This window comes from Eucyclogobius newberryi, unplaced genomic scaffold (assembly GCF_026437365.1).
Source record: "Eucyclogobius newberryi isolate DKJ021-1_F unplaced genomic scaffold, fEucNew1.0.hap1 SCAF_5, whole genome shotgun sequence".
NCBI lineage: Eukaryota > Metazoa > Chordata > Actinopteri > Gobiiformes > Gobiidae > Eucyclogobius > Eucyclogobius newberryi.
The window spans coordinates 34,829,109-34,849,586 of record NW_027316167.1 but is presented as its reverse complement, the minus strand read 5'-3'; the positions used below and the strand labels follow the sequence as shown (position 1 = coordinate 34,849,586).

General features: G+C 44.9%; 1 protein-coding gene and 1 long non-coding RNA gene across 2 annotated transcripts in view; one reads left to right on the top strand and one right to left on the bottom strand.

Annotated features, from left to right (window-relative positions):
* Positions 1-1,266: 1,266 nt before the first annotated feature.
* LOC140381255 (uncharacterized) overlaps positions 1,267-20,478 on the bottom strand; it is a 246,014-nt gene continuing 226,802 nt past the window's right edge. Inside the window, exon 2 of the long non-coding RNA XR_011931237.1 lies at positions 1,267-1,506. This is a non-coding gene — a long non-coding RNA (uncharacterized lncRNA). The remainder of the gene's footprint in view (positions 1,507-20,478) is intronic.
* Positions 8,268-14,035, top strand: LOC140381237 (chymotrypsin B-like). Its single transcript, XM_072465273.1, has 7 exons — positions 8,268-8,387; positions 9,006-9,109; positions 9,716-9,795; positions 10,528-10,609; positions 10,893-11,073; positions 11,479-11,612; positions 13,783-14,035. The coding sequence occupies exons 1-7, from the start codon at positions 8,336-8,338 to the stop codon at positions 13,942-13,944; spliced, it is 795 nt and encodes a 264-aa protein (XP_072321374.1). The 5' UTR covers positions 8,268-8,335; the 3' UTR covers positions 13,945-14,035.

Genomic DNA, 20,478 nt, shown 5'->3' with positions numbered 1-20,478 from the left:
ATAAAGGATTCAAAAGTTATGCTGTGCTTCTTTTATTCACGGAGGAACGGAACGGAAAGGAAAATATTAATATTTTAACTGGATTGTCTCACTCTGAAATGTCGCCCGAGTTTTCAGGTAAGAATTCCGAGATGCGAGAGTGTTTTTAACAAATCGGAACTCAAAAAATTCGACCGCAGAGCGTTTTACAATTCTTAGTTTAGTTGTTTATAGCGGCAGAAATGTACACATCACTAAGGCAACCAGAGCTACGTATATGCCATCATTTGCCAATCGGACTATCTACTACTAAAGCATTATCGAGATTTCGACATATCGCATGGTATTTCCCTTCTTAAAACCTAAAATGGCGTAAACAGACGGATGACCACCCAAGCCTGTTTTTTACTGATTGCTGTTCGCTTAAAAAACACCAGACTTTTCAGTATCTTTATCATTCACTCTCACATTTTCACTGCTTCTGCCACGCTCTCTACAGAGCGCTGCAAAGTCAGGAACAGCTGTTCAGTATGGAAATGAGCTCATCTTAATGTTAAGTGACGCACATTCAGATCTAAAACTTTTTGCAGTATGTTTTTGTACTTTTGGAGTCTGTTCAAACACGGGTATAATCAGAACACTCCAGAAGCAGGTGTCCAAATGCTGACAGTGAGCGGCTCTTATCTCTGTCAAACATTTACTCAGCCCACTCCACGTGTGACATTTCAATATGCCTTCTCAATTACTGGACATGAGCAGGGTTTTTTTTTTTTAATTAAACCAGTAATTTATATGACCTTTCTCTTTTTTCAGATAATTTACACATTACACATTTAGTCACAAAAACACAAATCATAGATCCCATATCCAGACATAAATTTTACACAAATTTTCTACTGAAATTAGTTATTTTAGTTTCCAGAGCTTTTGAAAGTGATTCCATGTTGTGCAAACACTTGTGCAGAAAGTGTTGAATCTGTGCACAAAGATCTGGAGAAGCAGACGCATGATGCTTATTTCGCTTATTTAACTCTGAATCCAGACTCAGAAACATGAAAGACAGAAAACGTTTTTAAATAATAAATAATCAATAATAATAGTAAATAGGAATATTTCTAAAATAAAATAAATAGAAAATAATCCATTCGTCTCCATCCACACTTTCCTGCTCAAAGTCAGTTTTGTGCATTATTCATTCATTCCAGACTTGATGGGTGAAGTCCCACCAACACAAATATAAATTAAAAATCTATTATCTATCTATATATAATCTATCCATTTTCTTCCGCTTATCCGGGGCCGGGTCGCGGGGGCAGCAGTCTAAACAGGGACTCCCAGACTTCCAACTCCCCAGACACTTCCTCCAACTCCTCCGGGGGGATCCCGAGGCGTTCCCAGGCCATCCGAGAGACATAGTCCCTCCAGCGTGTCCTGGGTCTTCCCCGGGGCCTCTTCCCGGTGGGACATGCCCGGAACACCTCCCCAGGGAGGCGCCCAGGAGGCATCCGGAACTGATGCCCGAGCCACCTCAGCTGGCTCCTCTCGACATGGAGGAGCCAGCTGAGGTGGCAGCGGCTCTACTCCAAGCTCCCCCTGTGTGGCCGAGCTCCTCACCCTATCTCTAAGAGAGCGCCCAGCCACCCGGCGGAGGAAACTCATTTCGACCGCTTGTATCCGCAATCTTGTCCTTTCGGTCATAACCCAAAACTCATGACCATAGGTGAGGGTAGGAACGTAGACCGACCGGTAAATAGAGAGCTTTGCCTTTCGACTCAGCTCCCTCTTTACCACAACAGTCCGATGCAGCGACTGCATCACTGCAGCCGCTGCACCGATCCGCCTGTCAATCTCACGCTCCATCCTTCCCTCACTCGTGAACAAGACCCCAAGATACAAACTCCCATGAACCCTCGAGCACCCGATGGAGGGTATAGAGCTGGTCCAGTGTTCCATGACCAGGACGAAAACCACTCTGCTCCTCCTGAATCCGAGGTTCGACTATCGGTCGGATTCTCCTCTCCAGTACCTTGGAATAGACCTTACCAGAGTAGTGTGATCCCTCTGTAGTTGGAACACACCCTCCGGTCCCCCTTCTTAAACAGAGGGGCCATCACCCCAGTCTGCCAGTCCAGAGGCACTGTCCCCGACCGCCACGCGATGTAGCAGAGATGTGTCAGCCCAGAGAGTCCTACAACATCCAGAGACTTTAGGTACTCAGGGCGGATCTCATCCACCCCCGGAGCCCTGCCACTGAGGAGTTTGCGAACAACCTCAGTGACTTCAGCTTGGGTGATGGACGAGCCAGCCTCTGAGTCCCCGGTGTCTGCTTCCTCTTCGGTGGGATTAAGGAGGGCCTCAAAGTATTCCTTCCATCATCCGACAACATCCCCAGTCGAGGTCAGCAGGTCTCCACCCGCACCGTAAACGGTGTTGGTGAAGCACTGCTTCCCCCTCCTGAGGCGCCGGACGGTTTGCCAGAATTTCTTTGGGACCGACCGATAGTCCTCCTCCATGGCCTCCCCGAACTCCTCCCTGGCCCAGATTTTTGCCTCTATGACAGCACAAGCTGCGGCCCACTTGGCCTGCCGATACCTGTCAATGACCTCAGGGACCTACAAGCCAGAGGGTCCTGATAGGCCTCCTTCTTCAGTCTGACGACATCCCTTACCAGGCGGCTGCATATATGGAAAAAAAAAACCTAACCCCCCAAAAAATTCTAACAAAAGGTTTCTCAGCTATTTCTTGTAGTATTAAGTGTCCTTAGTAACATACTAAAAGTTTACCAAAGTTTCACCTCTAGAAAGGTGTCATTTTCAAAATGGCGTCCAAGATGGGCAGGAAGTCCTTAAAATATGCTAACTCTTTAATGTCGTGACCTAGCCAAGTATTATTGGTGTCTAATGTTTCCTGGGTCTAAGAATTCATTGGACTTGTCAAAATTGCACTGGCATAATTATATCGATAATATGGAATACATGCTTTTATGAGATTACTAGGGCTGTAATGGTACACCAAACTCAATTTGGTGTGTATCACGATGTTTGACCTACGGTTCGACACATCTGATGTTTTTTTTTTTTTGGGGGGGTGCAAGACTTTTGAGTCTTGGAAAACATTGATATTGAGATGATCACTACAATAGTGTTTAACAAATGCTAACTACCTGAAAACAGCGTATCTCTACCTCCAAGAAATGTGCCAACTCAACACAAGAAACCCTGATGTATGATAAGTTTTCCAGGGGTTTCCATGTGACCCGCCGCAGCAACCAGTCCTGGGCAGGCCTTAGCTCTGACCTTGTCATTGAGCAGACACTGATGAGATCCTTGAAAAGCAGTGGAGGTTTGACCCATGGAAGTGGAATGACTGAGGAAATGCGAGCATTGTGGACCATGTCTATTACCCATCACATAGGAATACAACAACGCCATGCAGGAATTCAATGACCTCACCTACACGACCAGTGAGCAGCACCGAGAATCCTCAGAAGCAAGGGTGAAAAGCGATCATTCTGATCTAGAAAAGATCAAGGAAAAGCTAAGCACTTGCACACCATTCTCTCCTGACCCTTCTCTGAAAAACATCGTAACTGGTGTTGTTGCCAAAGAGGATGTGAATGTGCATGAGTTTGAGACTGTTGGCAATGAGATAATTGAAAAGATGATTGGAAAACCTGTTTTTGGTATATCTTTCAAACGGAAAAAACGGGCAAAAACTCTTGCTGATGACTCCACCGTCAAAGTTGCCCAAGACCGAACCATTGATCCTACTTTGCTGTTCTAACGGTTCGTGATCATGTCAAAAACTGGGCAGTTTTCACTTGAAGAAGTAATGAGTATGAGCTCTGCTCTTTTTCTGCAGCCCTGTTCGAAGGCAAGGAAATCTTCCATAAAGCCAACAAGCCCCAACTAGCGCAGGCAGTCATTGAGTTCTCAAGCAAGAAATCTGACAAAACTGTCCTGGATTCCATCCTACCAACTGAGCATTATTTCTTTGATGGTGGTTCTCTGGTTCACCGCTTGGCATGGAAAAAGAGTGACAGTTACGGTCATATGCAGACTTTACCGCACGCCTTTATGGTAAAGCAACAGTTGTTTTTGATGGTTATAGAGAAGGTCCATCCATCAAAGACCATACACATCAGAGACGTGCATCAGGTGACGCAGACATGAACATTGACAAAGCTGCAGTCAAGGCCTCAGAACATCGGCCCACAACCTTGATAGGGGAGGATACAGACTTGCTCATTCTTCATCTCTACTATGCTGGGACGAAAAATAGAGGCCTCTATTTTCGTTCAGACAAGTCCAAAGCTACCAAAGTGTACAACATCAGTGAGATGAAACAAGTCCTGAAAAGTGAGTTGAGTTCCCAGTTGCTGTTTATTTACGCCTTCACAAGATGTGATACAACTTCCCGCATTTTTAGTGTTAGCAAACAGACAGCATTCCAGAAACTTGTGAATGGCAAGTCAACCATCCAGTCCTGTGCAAATGTGTTTCTGCTCCCACATCAAGCAATGTCATAGAGGAATGTCATAGAGGACCATGGGACCAAGGCAATGGCAGTGTTGTTTGGCGGAAAGAGTAGCGATTCACTTGCCTCTTTGCGCTACAACCTTTTTAGCAAGAAAATCATTACCGCCAAATCATTTGTTGCCTCAGAACGTCTGCCTCCAACTGAGTCTGCAACCAAATACCACTGCCAAAGAGTTTACTTCCAGATCATGGTGTGGATTGGAAAGGAAGGTAACATGAACACAGTGGATTGGGGATGGAAACTGGTGGACAGCTTGTTCCTGCCAGTTATGACCAGTAAGACTGCTGCTCCAGAATGTCTCCTACAGATGATCCATTGTAATTGCACAACTGCCTGCCAAACACAATGGTGCAGTTGTAGGGCACATGGACTGCCATGCATAAAGGCTTGTGGACCATGTCAAGTTGGGACTTGGGAGAATCGCTATAATCAACCTCTATGGGAGGAAGAGTGTGACGACTAATGGTTAACTAAGGTCACACTCTAAGGTATGTAAATAAGAAAAGTGTTTAAAAAACATAAAAATATATATTAAAAATTATATAAAAAAATGAAAGGCAAAAAAATATAGAATGCATTGTGTAAGTCAAATGTAAATCAAGTCACACCATAAATAGAGCGTGACATGTACTATGGACACTTGAGTGGCGCCGACAGGGGCAAGACAACTTGTGAAAGGCAATATAAATACAGTTATGCACGTTCTGTTTTGTTACAGACGCATGTAGAGGACCAAATATGATGATGCACATGTGTTGTGCAGTGCTTTATCAGTCCTTTGAGATGAAAGATAGATTTATCAGCGTGATAAAAATATTTGACACAGCGGTTGTGCTGCCCCCAGTGGTAAAAGATTTCCGTTTTGAGTTCATGTGTTTTTGTCTGCTCAGAGCTTCCGTAGTTTCCTCATTGACTTTTCTACAGTCACGTGCTATATTGTTTGAGCCTCTAAACTGTCATTTGGCCCTTTGAAATAGCTGTCTGTAAGTATTGTACTGTTAGGAGTAGACCTATTTGCTGTATATCATCTAAAAGTTGTAAATATTGGTGAAATTTGCGATAAAATACATGACGCGATTAGCATTAGCATGTCTATGGCATTTTCAATACATGTTAGCATCAAGCTAAGCGCTAATTTGACACACGTTTTTATTGGGTTTTTTTAGCCAATGTTATTCTTTTCTACATCATATTTACCTAAAATGTATATCTTTATCTAGCTATGCATGTGTTGTGTTCATTAAAATGTTGTAACATGATTGTAATATGCTGCTATTTTTGTATGTTACAGTTTTACAGTCAAAGCTTCAGTAAATAACCAAAACGGCAAGAGGCTTCCTGGTGTTTATTGGAGCAACTGTTAACTATCTGTAAAGCTAGTTCCTAAACACTAGTGGAGACAGAATAGCGGTTTAGGAAAGACCGGTCGGTCAAAAAAAATGGACGTTTTTATAACAAAACGCTCATATTTTTTTCGGTCGGCTAGTTTCATACTGGGTCGGTCGGGTTACGGCAAACAGACATTATTTTGCTCAGCCTAGTAAAAAATCTTTACAGTACCACACAGTTCTAATGGATTTAGTCTTGAATAATTGGAATAAAAAATGATTGTGAACCACAGGAACAACCAACACAAGGAAAAACAATATGAAAAAGGAGATATATGCAATGACTTATGGGAAATGTTACTTATTTTTCGCATATATATGCTTGTAACCAATTACTTTAATATATAATTGTACTTCTACCCACTTATCTATCATTCAAATATGTTAATTAGAATATTACAAGGCCAAAACATGTAGCAGGCACCAGTATTCCTGGACTAAGAGGTAAACAAAGGAGTAATGGTCAATTTAAGTACCTGACGGCCACCATTTTGAAAATGGGGCCTTTCTTATTCAAACTTTGGTAAACTTTTAGTATGTTTTTAAGTACATCTGATACTATTGTAAACTGCTGAAAAACCTTTTGTTAGATTTTTTTTGGGGTCAGGTCATATTTGCAGCTGACTATACTTCCGGTGTCCACCACCGGGTTCGGGGGTTGCCGCCACGACAGGCACCGGAGACCTTGCGACCGCAGCTTTGAGCAGCCGCATCAACAATGGAGGCGGAGAACATGGTCCACGGACTCAATGTCCCCAGCCTCGCCGGGATATGGGAGAAGCTCTCCCGGAGGTGCGAGTTGAATACCCTACTGACAGAGAAAAAAGTTGTGGTAGTTTCTGTGAATATTCCCTCACTGTGTCCTGTTCCCCTTCACTGTGACATGTCTCCAGCGGATCACATGACCAGTTTTAAGGGTCACTTTCTATCTTTGCAAACCACGGCTTGGACCAGGGGTGGGCAAACTACGGCCCGCGGGCCACATACGGCCCATTTGTCTTTATAATCCGGCCCGCCAAACATGCCAAGTAATAATTTTTAAAAAAATAATATTTTCTGTTTTGTTTTGCCCTTAGGCATCTTGTCTGCATTTGTATTCTTAATAAAGATTACGTGAAATTAATTAAATAATAGATTCTATAGCCTATATTTGACAGAAAAGTAATATTTTATTTTATATTTTATTTTTTTACACCAATGATCATTTGATATTTTATTTTTTTACACCAATGATCGCGGGCCGGCCCTTCGCTACTTGCCGAATATGGCCCTCGGAGGAAAATAATTGCCCACTCCTGGCTTAGACAGAAATATTATATTTCTCTCATGTGAATTCATAGATCGGCCAATGACTGTGACACACAAATATTCATTCTTTATATAAATAGTACTAAAACATAATAACTGCCTGTTAGCTCTGGAGAGACTGCAGCGCAAACTCACATAAGTATGATTCTGTGTGTGCGTGAGTGCTGGTGGGCGGGGTCAATGGGTGAATGTCATGTTTGTGTCTTCAAAGGTTCTAAATCTAAATTAAGTGCATTATTTGTTATTATTCATCACATTTTATCCATTTGCAGAATTTAGATCACAAATATAAAAGTGTTTCCACACTACTTTTTATTATGTATTTGCCAAGCTTTAACCATCTGTATGATTTCATTTACTCATTACAATAAGCCCACAGCGCTGGTGTATTTACACCTCTGTAACGTGTGAGCGCAGATGGACTGTGTGGAGGGAACGCTCAAAGTCACAGGGTTTTGAAAAGAGAGCAAAACAAACAAAGAAGACTGCTGTTATTTTACTTTCAAAGTCTTGAAAAAAAGTATTGTATTTCACTGATCCTCATCGTCGTGTGTTTTGTGCCTGTTACATGTCCTACATTTCTGTCTACATCCACAACTGCAGCGCTAACTCTGACACACTTACATGTTGGATTAATGTGTACTGTCTGATATTAAATTAAATAAACATAAATAAACTCATAAAAGGTTCAAAAACCATGTTATTTCATCATTCAGACCTCCATCTGATCTCCATATTTAACATTGAACTTGAATAAATCAGGCTTGGACTTAGATATTGACAAATCCCTCTGTTGAATACATCAAAATCCTGTTGAGATATATATTAACTCTATGGATGCAAGTATAAGTTAAAAAATAATACATATATAGGTGCAGACTGGACAATGTTGTTTTTTCTTTGTTAAAGTATTTATGTTGAGAGCGCGCCCCCTTCCACGGCTCGCCCAATGGGAGCACGGCGTCCTTGTGATCCCTGCACCTGTGTGAGTGCCTATGGAAGCTGTGCGCTGATAAGCAGCTGGTCGTATAGGCACGCGCACATCCTCGTCTGATTGGCCGAGAGCCGGGGGTCCCACTGCATAAAAGACGAGCCACTCCGGACAATTCAGCATCTTCACCATGGCCTTCCTGTGGATCGTGTCCTGCCTCGCCTTCGTCAGCGCCGCCTACGGTGAGGAAACGCCTGCTAGGGACTGAAAGGGTTAACAGCAGAAGATAACTAATAGTGACATAACGACAATGAAAGCCTAATTGGGCAAAATATTACAACATCCATCCGGATATATTGTTTAGTCCTGGTTAGACCTGGTTTAGTTCTTGTTAGACCTGGTTTAGTCCTGGTTTCAGCCTAGTTCAGTCCTGGTTTAGTAGCAGGTTAGTCCTGGTTTGGACTTGGTTTACTCCTGGGTTACTGAAATGTACTTGGTTAAGTTCTGTGTCAAATCTAGTTTTGACCAGGTTTAGTCCTGGTTTAGAATTGGTTTGAGCTTTTTGTGTGTCACAGTTTTATGAAAGTGTTCAAAAATATAGGAATAACTAAGCTTTTATTCACTTACTCCCATTGATATTTAAATGTTCAACGTTTATAAATGCAGACGCACTTTAAGCCACTGTCGCTATGTGGGTGGTTCCTCTGGCTCAATAGGAACTGGGGGATTATGGGTACTTAGTTTTTATTTTGGGAAAAGGTCTATTGTTACAGGTCTATTGTCCCCAGATACAGGGAGAGCATGCAAATGCACTGACCAGTACCAGAACCTTCATGTTCCTCTGTGGTTTGTGTCCTCAGGCTGCGGTACTCCTGCCATCACTCCTCAGGTGACTGGCTACGCCCGCATCGTGAACGGAGAGGAGGCCGTGCCCCACTCCTGGCCCTGGCAGGTGTCGCTCCAGGTGAGAAAAGATGTTCACTTTGGCTGCGAGATGTCACAATCAAGCCAAAAACACAGATGGAACGACACTGGACTGATGTTCACTTGCAAAATTTAAGTTTATTGTTTATAAAAATTAAAACAAAATGTTTAGTGTAAACTTTAAAATAAGGCTATTTGTCTGAATAAACCTGAACTAATCATTTTAAAGACATGTCATAATATCGTCTCACTGTCATTATCAGGATTTTCAATTTAGTCAATGTTGCCGTGCCCTAATTAAAACATTCACGGCATCAAATATAGGACTTAACCAGGACAAAACGCTGAACTAAACCTGGATTTGACCAGGGCTAAACAAGGACTATAACAGGCCCACATCAGCACTGAATTGGGCTCAATTCAGGACCAAACAAATGCAGATTTGCACAATTTGTTTAGCCGTTCATATTTCAGACTTCTCTCAGATGCTATTGCGGTTTCAAATGTGAAAAGAATCATACAATCAAAACGACCAAAAACATGGAGAATTGGATCTCAACACTTAAACCCTAACGTTTACTGAAGACAACACGGTTTGTGGAGAATCAGAACCACAATAATCATGTCTACCTCTCTTTGCGTGCAGCAATCCAGCGGCTTCCACTTCTGTGGTGGCTCCATCATCAACGAGAACTGGGTTGTGACCGCTGCTCACTGCAACGTCAGGTCAGTTTGTCGTGTCGTGCTTATCTCGTCTTACCTCAATCGTCCAGGAGAAATGTGTCAACGGCCGTCATCTGGACACGGTTTTAGAAAGACAGATTTAATCCGATGGAAACAAGAATCTACAATATGCTCTCTTTAGTTTAGGCAGTCTTAAAATATTGTCCAAGCTACTTTTGAAACCTCTCCTGTCAATCACAATAACATAAGATTTTTAACAGAATTATAGCATTTAGTGTGTATTTTCTGTACAAAAAAAATGCTAATTTCAGAACTTTAATCCTCAATATCTCAGAACTAAACAAGATCAAAACAGGTCTAAATACGAGGTCCAAACAGGTCTTAAGCAGGACTAACCAAGGACTTAAGCAGGACAAATCTATAGGAACTCGATGCACAACTGTAGGATTACATCAAAGTTAGCCAAACTTGAAAATGAATTACAATAGCATTAATTACATAACAATAACAAATGTTACTTGGTATTACATTTGTATTTGTCCCGAAAGAACTAATCATTTCCCCATTAGACATTGGTTCAAATCCCTACAGCCAACATCGGTTCTAGTTCTGTTTTAGTCCTTGCCAAGACTTTAGCTCAGATTTTCTTCTATCCCTGTGTCAGTCTGTCCCAGGGCAGATGTGGCAACAGTACGAGCTTAGTAATGCCTTTGAAACGTGTGACTGAATGTTCAGAGTGTCTGTGTCTCATTCATGTGTGTTTGCGTCAATCAGAACTTACCACTTTGTGATCGCTGGAGAGCACAACAAGGGCTACGGCTCCAACGAGGATGTGCAGAAGATCAAGCCCTCTAGAGTAAGACCTGCTCCAGAACAGATTCATACATTCCACTCACCTTCAGGCAGGTCATGGTATTACAGTTTAGTGTTCGGAGAAACGTCACGGTTTTACAATTAATCATGATTGTTGATTGTTAATGTTAAAATTCCTCTTTGACCAACATCATAAAATCTACATTTCTGAGGGATAAGGTAAGGTGCTTCACGATGATAGTCTTTTAGAATTGTGACCTATATCATCACGATTATCTATCAGTCTGAGTCTTTCCACTCATCATCCAATCCTGCGTGTCCCAAAGGTGTTCACCCACCCTCAGTGGAATCCTAGCACCATCAACAACGACATCGCCTTGATCAAGCTGGCCACGCCCCTCCGCCTCAACACCAACGTGTCGCCCGTCTGCCTCGCCGAGACCAGCGACGTCTTCAGCCCCGGCATGAACTGCGTGACCTCCGGATGGGGCCTGCAGCGCTACAACGGTGAGACACGTGGGAAGTGGGACTGACAGTGGACCAGAGAGGGACGGAAAGTAGACTAAACCAGGACTTAACCAGAAGTAAATCAGGTCTAAGTCAGGACAATAGGAGGACAAAACCCAGGACTAAACCCAGGACTCAATCCAGGACTAAACAATTGGAACTATATTTTAGAACTGTAGAACTAAATCAAAATTAGCCAGGTCAAAACAAGGACTTCAAAAACTGACTTCTAAACCAGGACCAAGACTGAGCTAAGCCTTGTTAATTTTACTGTAAAAGTCTACATATTTTAACGATATTAAAACATTGTTAAAGACATGGATGGATCGGCTGGTGTAAGACAGGTTCTGAGAGATGGTTCCACGTCGCGTCACATGTGAAGGTGGTGTAAACATTGTGTTGCAGCTGCCAGCACCCCGAACCTGCTGCAGCAGGCCGCTCTGCCCCTGCTCTCCAACGACCAGTGCAAGAAACACTGGGGCAGCCAAATCTCCGACGTGATGATCTGCGCTGGAGGAGCTGGAGCCACCTCCTGCATGGTGAGGGCCGTTGCTATAGATATGAATATTATATATTTTAAAACCCAGGAGATGTGTGACATCATTCAGAGCACAAAAACCACCATGAACAAATAACTAGTTATGGATTAGCCTTGTCACGATACTAACATTTCAAACTCAATTTCTAAAAGGAAAAGGCTCAATATGATTTCAACACTATAATATGATATGATAATTTAGACTATATGTCTAGACTATGTCATTATCAACACAATCAAAAGTTTAATCAGGGCTGCAACATCTAATCGACAAATTTTTACTAATCAACTGTAAAAAACAATTGTTGAGTATTTTGATGATCATTATTTTATCTGGACTTAAAAACACTTTTTTTTATAACAAAGACGGCAGCATTCTTGACTCAAAATGTCAAAAAAGTAAAAAGAATATCTGATTTTGATTAATAATACACTTTATTCATAAATGTTCTTTCACCTTATTTCAAACTTCATTTGGCTTTAAAATGCATTTTTTAAGTCTTCAGTGTACAGTAGAAATCATTGTCTAATTGAAAAAAATTATAAACAAATCATTTACAGGCCTAAATAATAATAATATGTAAATAAAGGCGCCAGTTGCGATGATTGGCAGTTGCTGACGTGCCCCTTTTATTACACCTACTGCTGAATCCATGACGCTCTCGCGTCTTCTTCCCTTTGCTTTTCATATGAAGGGAAAAGTTTGCAGCTCCCGCCGCATAAAGTTCGCGGCTCTTAGAATGAAAATGTTGATAACTTTGATGGCCCACTTCTGAAGATGAGTCTCACAAAATGTTAGGTTAGTTGGGCTAACGCAGAGGAGTTCCTAAAAGTATAAAGTGTCAGCATGTTCAAATTTCAGAGATCTGGAAATTTCCCCATTGGAATAACATGGGAGGTTTCTGTCATTGCTACGGCAAAGCCGTAACAAATATGACATGGGTCTCATTGACTTTTTTGATCGGGATGCCAAAATTGAATTTTGTGTCAAATTTCATACAATTTGGCAAAACTAAACAGTTTACCCTCCATATTAAATTGTATTTAACTTTGTAGGGGGCGCTGTCACACTATTTATTTCCCTTCACGTAGCTTTAGGGCAAAGAGTTTAACAACTGATTCTAATTTGACGCAATTCGGACTTTATGTGCGCAAATGGCAGCAAATTAAAAATTTGGGACATTTCTGAAATTCTAGCTACAGCTTACTTCGCCGCTCAGAGACCGTGACAGATATCAAAGTAATTTGAATAACTTTTGATGTCCCACTCCTCAGCACCATTTTCACAAAATTTTAGCTTTTTAAGGCCAACCCCCTGGGAGGAGTTTTTAAGAGTACGACATTTGGAAAAATTCCCCAAGTCATGCTTGGCCATTTTTGGCCAAGCATGACTTGGCCGACATTTGGTTGGGCGGACGGTGTTGCCGTGATAATATTTTTTACTTCTCTTGTCACCATCTACCTCTGCGCCAAATTTCATGATTCTACGATCAGATTTTCTTTGGTCATCTCTCAATCCATTTTTGGTATATTTGGGGCCGCTGACGCGCCAATTTTTTAAATTATAGAAAAGGGAAATAGCCAGAATGTAGAGAGGCACGATTTTTAGAGGTGTGCAAATTTTTGTGACTTTTCGTCAATGTTCACTGGGTGAAAAATAGGGGGGTTGGTCCCGAGAAGAAGAAGAAGAAGAAGAAGAAGAAGAAGAAGAAGAAGAAGAAGAAGAAGAAGAAGAAGAAGAAGAAGAAGAAGAAGAAGAAGAAGAAGAAGAAGAAGAAGAAAGAATATTCCGATGCGAAAACAATGTTTCCCATTTTTCAAATATAATAAACGATACATTTTCAGAAAGCACGTTCCTACCTCGTGGTGTGGGTTCCTGGTCACTGACGGGTACTTTCGTGTTTTTTGCCCTCTATACAGTAATAATGTTACATTTTTGCATTACATGCTTATATGCACGGAACATGCAAGAGATGGGGAACGTATAGAGATGGGGAACGTATTTGTGAGCTACTTAGCACAAACGAGCGCATTATATGGGGATATAGTGATAGTAATATAGATATAGTTTAGTGCGCATTTTTGCACAGGATTCCCACGGCCTTACGGAAACCAAAAGGCCTCTCGCCAGCTTGTGGCGCTCGGGCCTAATAATGTGTCTCTCTCCGCAGGGCGACTCTGGCGGTCCTCTGGTCTGCGAGAAGGACAATGCCTGGACCCTGGTGGGTATCGTGTCCTGGGGCAGCAGCAGGTGCTCCACCAGCACGCCCGCCGTCTATGCCCGCGTCACCGAGCTCAGGAGCTGGGTCGACCAGACTCTGGCCTCCAACTAAACCAGGAGCACCCGAGATCCAGCGAGAGTGAGCGACAACACCCGCACCACCACCGGAACATGAAACGCAATAAAGTTCTGTTCAGATCAAATTTGACTCTCCTTTTGTCTTCATTTCATCTCTCTTCAATAACAGGGTTCTACAATAAAGCTCCGGCATGAGTGACTTCATGTGCAGAGAACGAGAATTTAGCTTTCAGAGTTTATCATTGTCATTGAATGCAGCCGTAACTAATAAAACATGTTAGAAAATAACATATACACTCACCTGGTCCCAGTGTAATTTTAAAAACAGCAAACACAGCACCCACAGGCTTTCTTCCTCGTCTCGGGTGACTTTAACCACGCTTCTCCCTCTTCTGTTCTACCAACATACACCCAGTATGTTACCTGCCCCACCAGAAACAATAGAACATTGGACTTGTTTTTTGCCAACACCAAGGAGGCTTATTCCTCTTCCCCCCTCCCTCCCCTGGGCAGCTCGGACCACAACCTTGTCCATCTGAGGCCTGTGTATGAACCCATCGTGCGCAGGCAGCCTGTGGTGTCCCGTGAGGTGAGGATGTGGTCTGCTGAGAGCGAGGAGGCTCTGAGGGACTGCTTCAGCACCACTGTTTGGACTGAGCTCTATGGCCCACATGGGAAGGACATCAACACCATCACAGAGTGCATCACGGACTACATCAACTTCTGTTTTGAGAATATTGTTCCCTCCCGGACGGTGCGGTGTTTTCCAAACAACAATCCATGGATTAACCGTGAACTGAAGGCTCTGCTGAAGGAGAAAAAGAAAGCCTTCAGGTCAGGGAACAAGGAGGAGCTGAGGACTGTGCAGAAGGAGCTGAGGAGGGAGATCAGGCAGACTAAGGCCGGCTAAAAGAGGAGGATGGAGGAGCAGCTGCAGCAAAAGAACATTCAGGGAGTGTGGAGAAGCCTGAAAACCATCTCGGGCTTCAAAATCCCCCCTGCCCAGACAGAGGGGGATCTACAGTGGCTGATTGATTTAAATGCTCACTTCTTGAGATTTGATCAGTCACCCGCCCCGCTCCCTGCACAGCTGCATGCTCCCTCTTACACAGCTGGACAATGCCCTGCATCTGTTCCTCTTCGCTTCTCTGCCCCGGACCATAGGCTCCCCACTTCGCCTGGACTCACCCATCCCCCCAGCACACAGTCCCCCTGCCAACCACTGACTGTCACAGCAGCACAGGTGAGGAGTGAGCTGAAGAGGATTAAAGTGAGGAAGGCAGCAGGACCTGACGGCATCAGCCCCAGGCTCCTTAAGTCCTGTGCAGATGAACTGTTTGGAGTTATGGAGCATGTCTTCAACATGAGCCTGAAGCTGAGGGTGGTACCACAGGTCTGGAAGACCTCTGTCTGGTACCTGTGCCTAAGACACCGCACGCCAAAGACTTCAACAGCTTCAGGCCAGTGGCTCTCATCCCACCTGATGAAGACACTGGAGCGGCTGGTCCTGGACCACCTCCGCTCCACCGTGAGCTCAGCCATGGACCCGCTGCAGTTTGCATATCGGCCTGGCATCGGAGTGGAGGACGCCGTCATCTCCCTGCTGCACCGCTCTCTCTCTCTCACCTGGAAAAGCCTGGCAGCACTGTGAGGATCCTATTCTTTGATCTCTCCAGCGCCTTCAACACCATCCAGCCGCTGCTCCTGAGGGACAAGCTGGAGACGGCTGGTGTGGAGTATGACCTGGCAGAGTGGATCCTGGACTACCTCACGGACCGACCCCAGTTTGTGAGAGCCCGGGACTTTGTGTCTGACACTCGGACTTGCAGTGTGGGGGCGCCCCAGGGCACTGTCCTCGCGCCCTTTCTCTTCACCCTTTACACTGCAGACTTCAGACACAACACGGACAGCTGTGTCCTTCAGAAGTTCTCTGATGACTCTGCCATCATCGGACTCATCGCGGACGACGATGATGCGGAGTACAGGGGACTGGCGCAGGACTTTGTGGACTGGTGTCAGCGGAACCACCTCCTCATCAACGCGGGGAAGACCAAGGAGATGGTGGTGGACTTCCGCAGACGCCACCCCACTGCCCCCTCACCAGGGAACATCCAGGGACGGGACATTGAGAGAGTGGACTCATACAAGTACCTGGGTGTTCATCTGAACCACAAACTGGACTGGACTCATAACACAGACGCACTGTACAGGAAGAGCCAGAGTCGGCTCTACCTCCTGAGGAGACTCAGGTCTTTTGGAGTGACAGGGCCACTCCTGAAGACCTTCTACAACTCTGTGGTGGCATCAGCCCTCCTGTACCGTGTGGCCTGCTGGAGCAGCAGCATCACAAAGAGGGAGTGGAAGAGACTGGACAAAGTCATCAAGAAGTCCAGTTCCGTCCTGGGCTGTGCTCTGGACTCGGTGCAGGAGGTGGGGGACAGAAGGGTCCTGGCTAGATTCACATCTATGCTGGACCATGAGTGTCACCCCCTGCAGGACACTCTATCCGCTCTGGAGAGCAGCTTCAGTGAAAGACTGATCCACCCTCGCTGTGGGAGGGAGAGGTTTCGTAGGTCTTTCCTTCCTGCTGCTGTCAGACTTTATAACAAACACTGTTAGTCCTGAACACTCGCAATACTGACCTAACCATGTGCAATTCCGTCATATGTGCAATCACTGTTGTGATTCATGTGCAATTACTGTGAAATTCATGTGCAATCTATGTGCTGTCGTGACACATTCATGTGCAATTACTGTCGTGATCACATGCAATGGTATTTATGTATTTATTTATTTATTTGTCTATGGGAATTTTTGTTAATAGGAGATCTTCGACAGTGTTTTTCAGACTTCCTATAAGTGATCTGTTCTTTTCTTCTGTATCTGCCTCTGTATCTTCCTGCGTTGCACCAATGAAATTTCCTCATGTGGGACAATAAAGGAACATCTTATCTTATCTTATCTACACCTGTGTCGGCTCCGCTCTACCTGTTAGCCACGCCTCCTCATCAGACCCCCTCCCTACACCTGTCTCCGCTCCGCTCTAACTATTAGCCACGCCTCCATCAAAATCCCTCCCTACACCTGACTCTGCTCCACTCTACCTGTTAGCCACGCCTCCTCATCAAACCCAGTCTGCACACCTGTGACACCTGTCTCTGCACCAGTGCCAGATTGTGCTCGTGTCTCCCTCACTGTGTCTTCCTCACCTTCACTGTGACATAATATGTCTCCAGCTGATCACATGACCAGTTTTAAGAGTCAGTTTCTATCTTGGCAAACCACGGCTAAGACAGAAAGATTATTATATTTCTCTCACGTGAATTCATAGATCGGCCAATGACTGTGACACACAAATATTCATTCTTTATATAAATAGTACTAAAACATAATAACTGCCTGTTAGCTCTGGAGAGACTGCAGCGCAAACTCACATAAGTATGATTCTGTGTGTGCGCGAGTGCTGGTGGGCGGGGTCAATGGGTGAATGTCATGTTTGTGTCTTCAAAGGTTCTAAATCTTGCATTATTTGTTATTATTCATTGCATTTTATCCCTTTGCAGAATTTAGATCTCAAATATAAAAGTTTTGTTATGTATCTGCCAAGCTTTAACCATCTGTATGATTTAATTTACTCACATTACAATAAGCCCACAGCGCTGGTGTATTTACGCCTCTAACGTGTGAGCGCAGATGGACTGTGTGGAGGGAACGCTCAAAGTCACAGGGTTTTGAAAAGAGAGCGAAACAAACAGAAAAAACTGCTGTCATTTTACTTTCAGCGTCTTGTGTGGTGAAAATAGACGAAAAGAGCATTAAACTTACAGTAGTTACTTAATTTGAGTTTGTGCTGTTGAATTCAAGGTCATAGCTTGTTATTTTTTATGTTTTAATGAGCAACGTCAACAGCTGCTGTGGCAAAATCCAAAGAACCAGCCTCAGTGACCTGGAACATTTTTACATTTAATTTTTCTCTAGTGGAGCCGTTTGATGATGTTTTAGTTTTGGTGGATCGTGTGCTGCAGCTTCTTTTCAAAAAGCAAAAATGCATGTGCTTTAAGTTTGGTTTTATTGTTTATACTGTTGTATTGTATTTCACTCAAACCGCTCTGATGATTAATATCATAACAGAAAAATGCACAACGGAAAAAATAACCTCGGGACTTAACTTAAAAATAGACAAATTTAAAAAAAACAATGGGCAAAATTTTACATTCACTCATTTTCTACCGCTTGTTCCCTTTCGAGGTTGCGGGTGACTGGAGCCTATCCCAGTGACGTTCGGCTTTGGCGATTTAATTTAACAATTATTCTGAGCTTAATATCAAATCAAATCAAATCAATTTATTTTTGTAAGGCCCAAAATCACAACAACAGTTGCCTCTGAGGGCCACAGGGAGAAATGAATCAACAATGTCTGTGGTGGCGATGGAGTCAGACAATGTCTGTGGTGGCGAGGGACGATGTCCCAGGGTCCTCTGTCCTTAGACTCTCCTTCTCGGCCAGGAAAAACTACAAAAAAAACCTCTTTGGGAAAAAAGTGTAGAAACCTGGAGGAGTTCCAGTGAAGGAGAGATCCGACTCTCACAGACGGACAGACGGACACGAGGAGACTGGAGCTGGACCCACTCTTCAGGCAGAAGAGGGACCGTCTGAGTCGAGCTGGACCCACTCTTCAGGCAGATGAGGGACCGTCTGAGTCGAGCTGGACCCACTCTTCAGGCAGATGAGGGACCGACTGAGGCGAACTGGACCCACTCTTCAGGCAGATGAGGGACTGACTGAGGCGAACTGGACCCACTCTTCAAGCAGATGAGGGACCGACTGAGGCGAACTGGACCCACTCTTCAGGCAGATGAGGGACCGACTGAGGCAAACTGGACCCACTCTTCAATATATATCTTCATCTTCTTCTTGTTGTGCTGTCGCAGAGGCAAAAAACTTGGGCCTGGGAGGAGTTTGGGGAGGCCATGGAGGAGGACTATCGGTCGGCCCCAAAGAAATTCTGGCAAACCAGTCCGGCGCCTCAGGAGGGGGAAGCAGTGCTTTGGCAGGGCTCCGGGGGTGGATGAAATCCGCCCTGAGTACCTAAAGTATCTGGATGTAGGACTGTCTTGGTTGACACGTCTCTGCAGCATCGCGTGGCGGTCGGGGACCGTGCCTCTGGACTGGCAGAAGGGGGACCGGATGGCGTGTTCCAACTACAGAGCACTCCTCAGCCTCCCGGGTAAGGTCTATTCCAAGATACTGGAGAGGAGAATCCGACCGATAGTCGAACCTCGGATTCAGGAGGAGCAGAGTGGTTTTCGTCCCGGTCGTGGAACACTGGACCAGCTCTATACCCTCCATCGGGTGCTCGAGGGTTCATGGGAGTTTGCCCAACCAGTCCACATGTGCTTTGTGGATCTGGAGAAGGCTTTCGACCGCGTCCCTCGGGGTATCCTTTGGGGGGTGCTCTGGGAGTATGGGGTCCGGGGCCCTTTGCTCAGGGCTGCTCCGGTCCCTGTATGACCGGAGCAGGAGCTGTGTTCGCATTGCCGGCAGTAAGTCAGACCTGTTCCCAGTGCATGTTGGACTCCGCCAGGGCTGCCCTTTGTCACCGGTTCTGTTCATAATTTTTATGAACAGAATTTCTAGGCGCAGTCAGGGGTCGGAGGGTGTCCGGTTTGGGGACCACAGGATCTCATCTCTGCTGTTTGCAGACGATGTTGTCCTAATGGCTCCATCAAACCTGGACCTGCAACATGCACTGGGACGGTTTGCAGCCGAGTGTGAAGCGGCTGGGATGAGAATCAGCACCTCCAAATCCGAGGCCATGGTTCTCGACCGGACAAAGGTGGCTCTCCGGGTGGGTGGGGAGTCCTTGCCCCAAGTGGAGGAGTTCAAGTATCTTGTTGTCTTGTTCACGAGTGAGGGAAGGATGGAGCGTGAGATTGACAGGCGGATCGGTGCAGCGGCTGCAGTGATGCAGTCGCTGCATCGGACTGTTGTGGTGAAGAAGGAGCTGAGTCGAAAAAGCAAAGCTCTCAATTTACCGGTCGGTCTACGTTCCTACCCTCACCTATGGTCATGAGCTTTGGGTAGTGACCGAAAGAACAAGATTGCGGATACAAGCAGTCGAAATGAGTTTCCTCCGCCGGGTGGCTGGGCGCTCCCTTAGAGATAGGGTGAGGAGCTCGGCCACACGGGAGGAGCTCGGAGTAGAGCTGCTGCTCCTCCACGTCGAGAGGAGCCAGCTGAGGTGGCTCGGGCATCTGTTCCGGATGCCTCCTGGGAGGTTGTCCGCGTATGTCCCACCGGGAAGAAGCCCCGGGGAAGACCCAGGATACGCTGGAGGGACTCTCGGCTGGCCTGGGAACGCCTCGGGATCCGCCCAGAGGAGTCGGAGGAAGTGTATGGGGAGAAGGAAGTCTGGGAGTCCCTGCTTAGACTGCTGCCCCTGCGACCCGGCCCCGGATAAGCGGAAGATAATGGATGAATGGATGGATAAATAAACTCTCATAAAAGGTTCAAAAACCATGTTATTTCATCATTCAGACCTCCATCTGATCTCCATATTTAACATTAA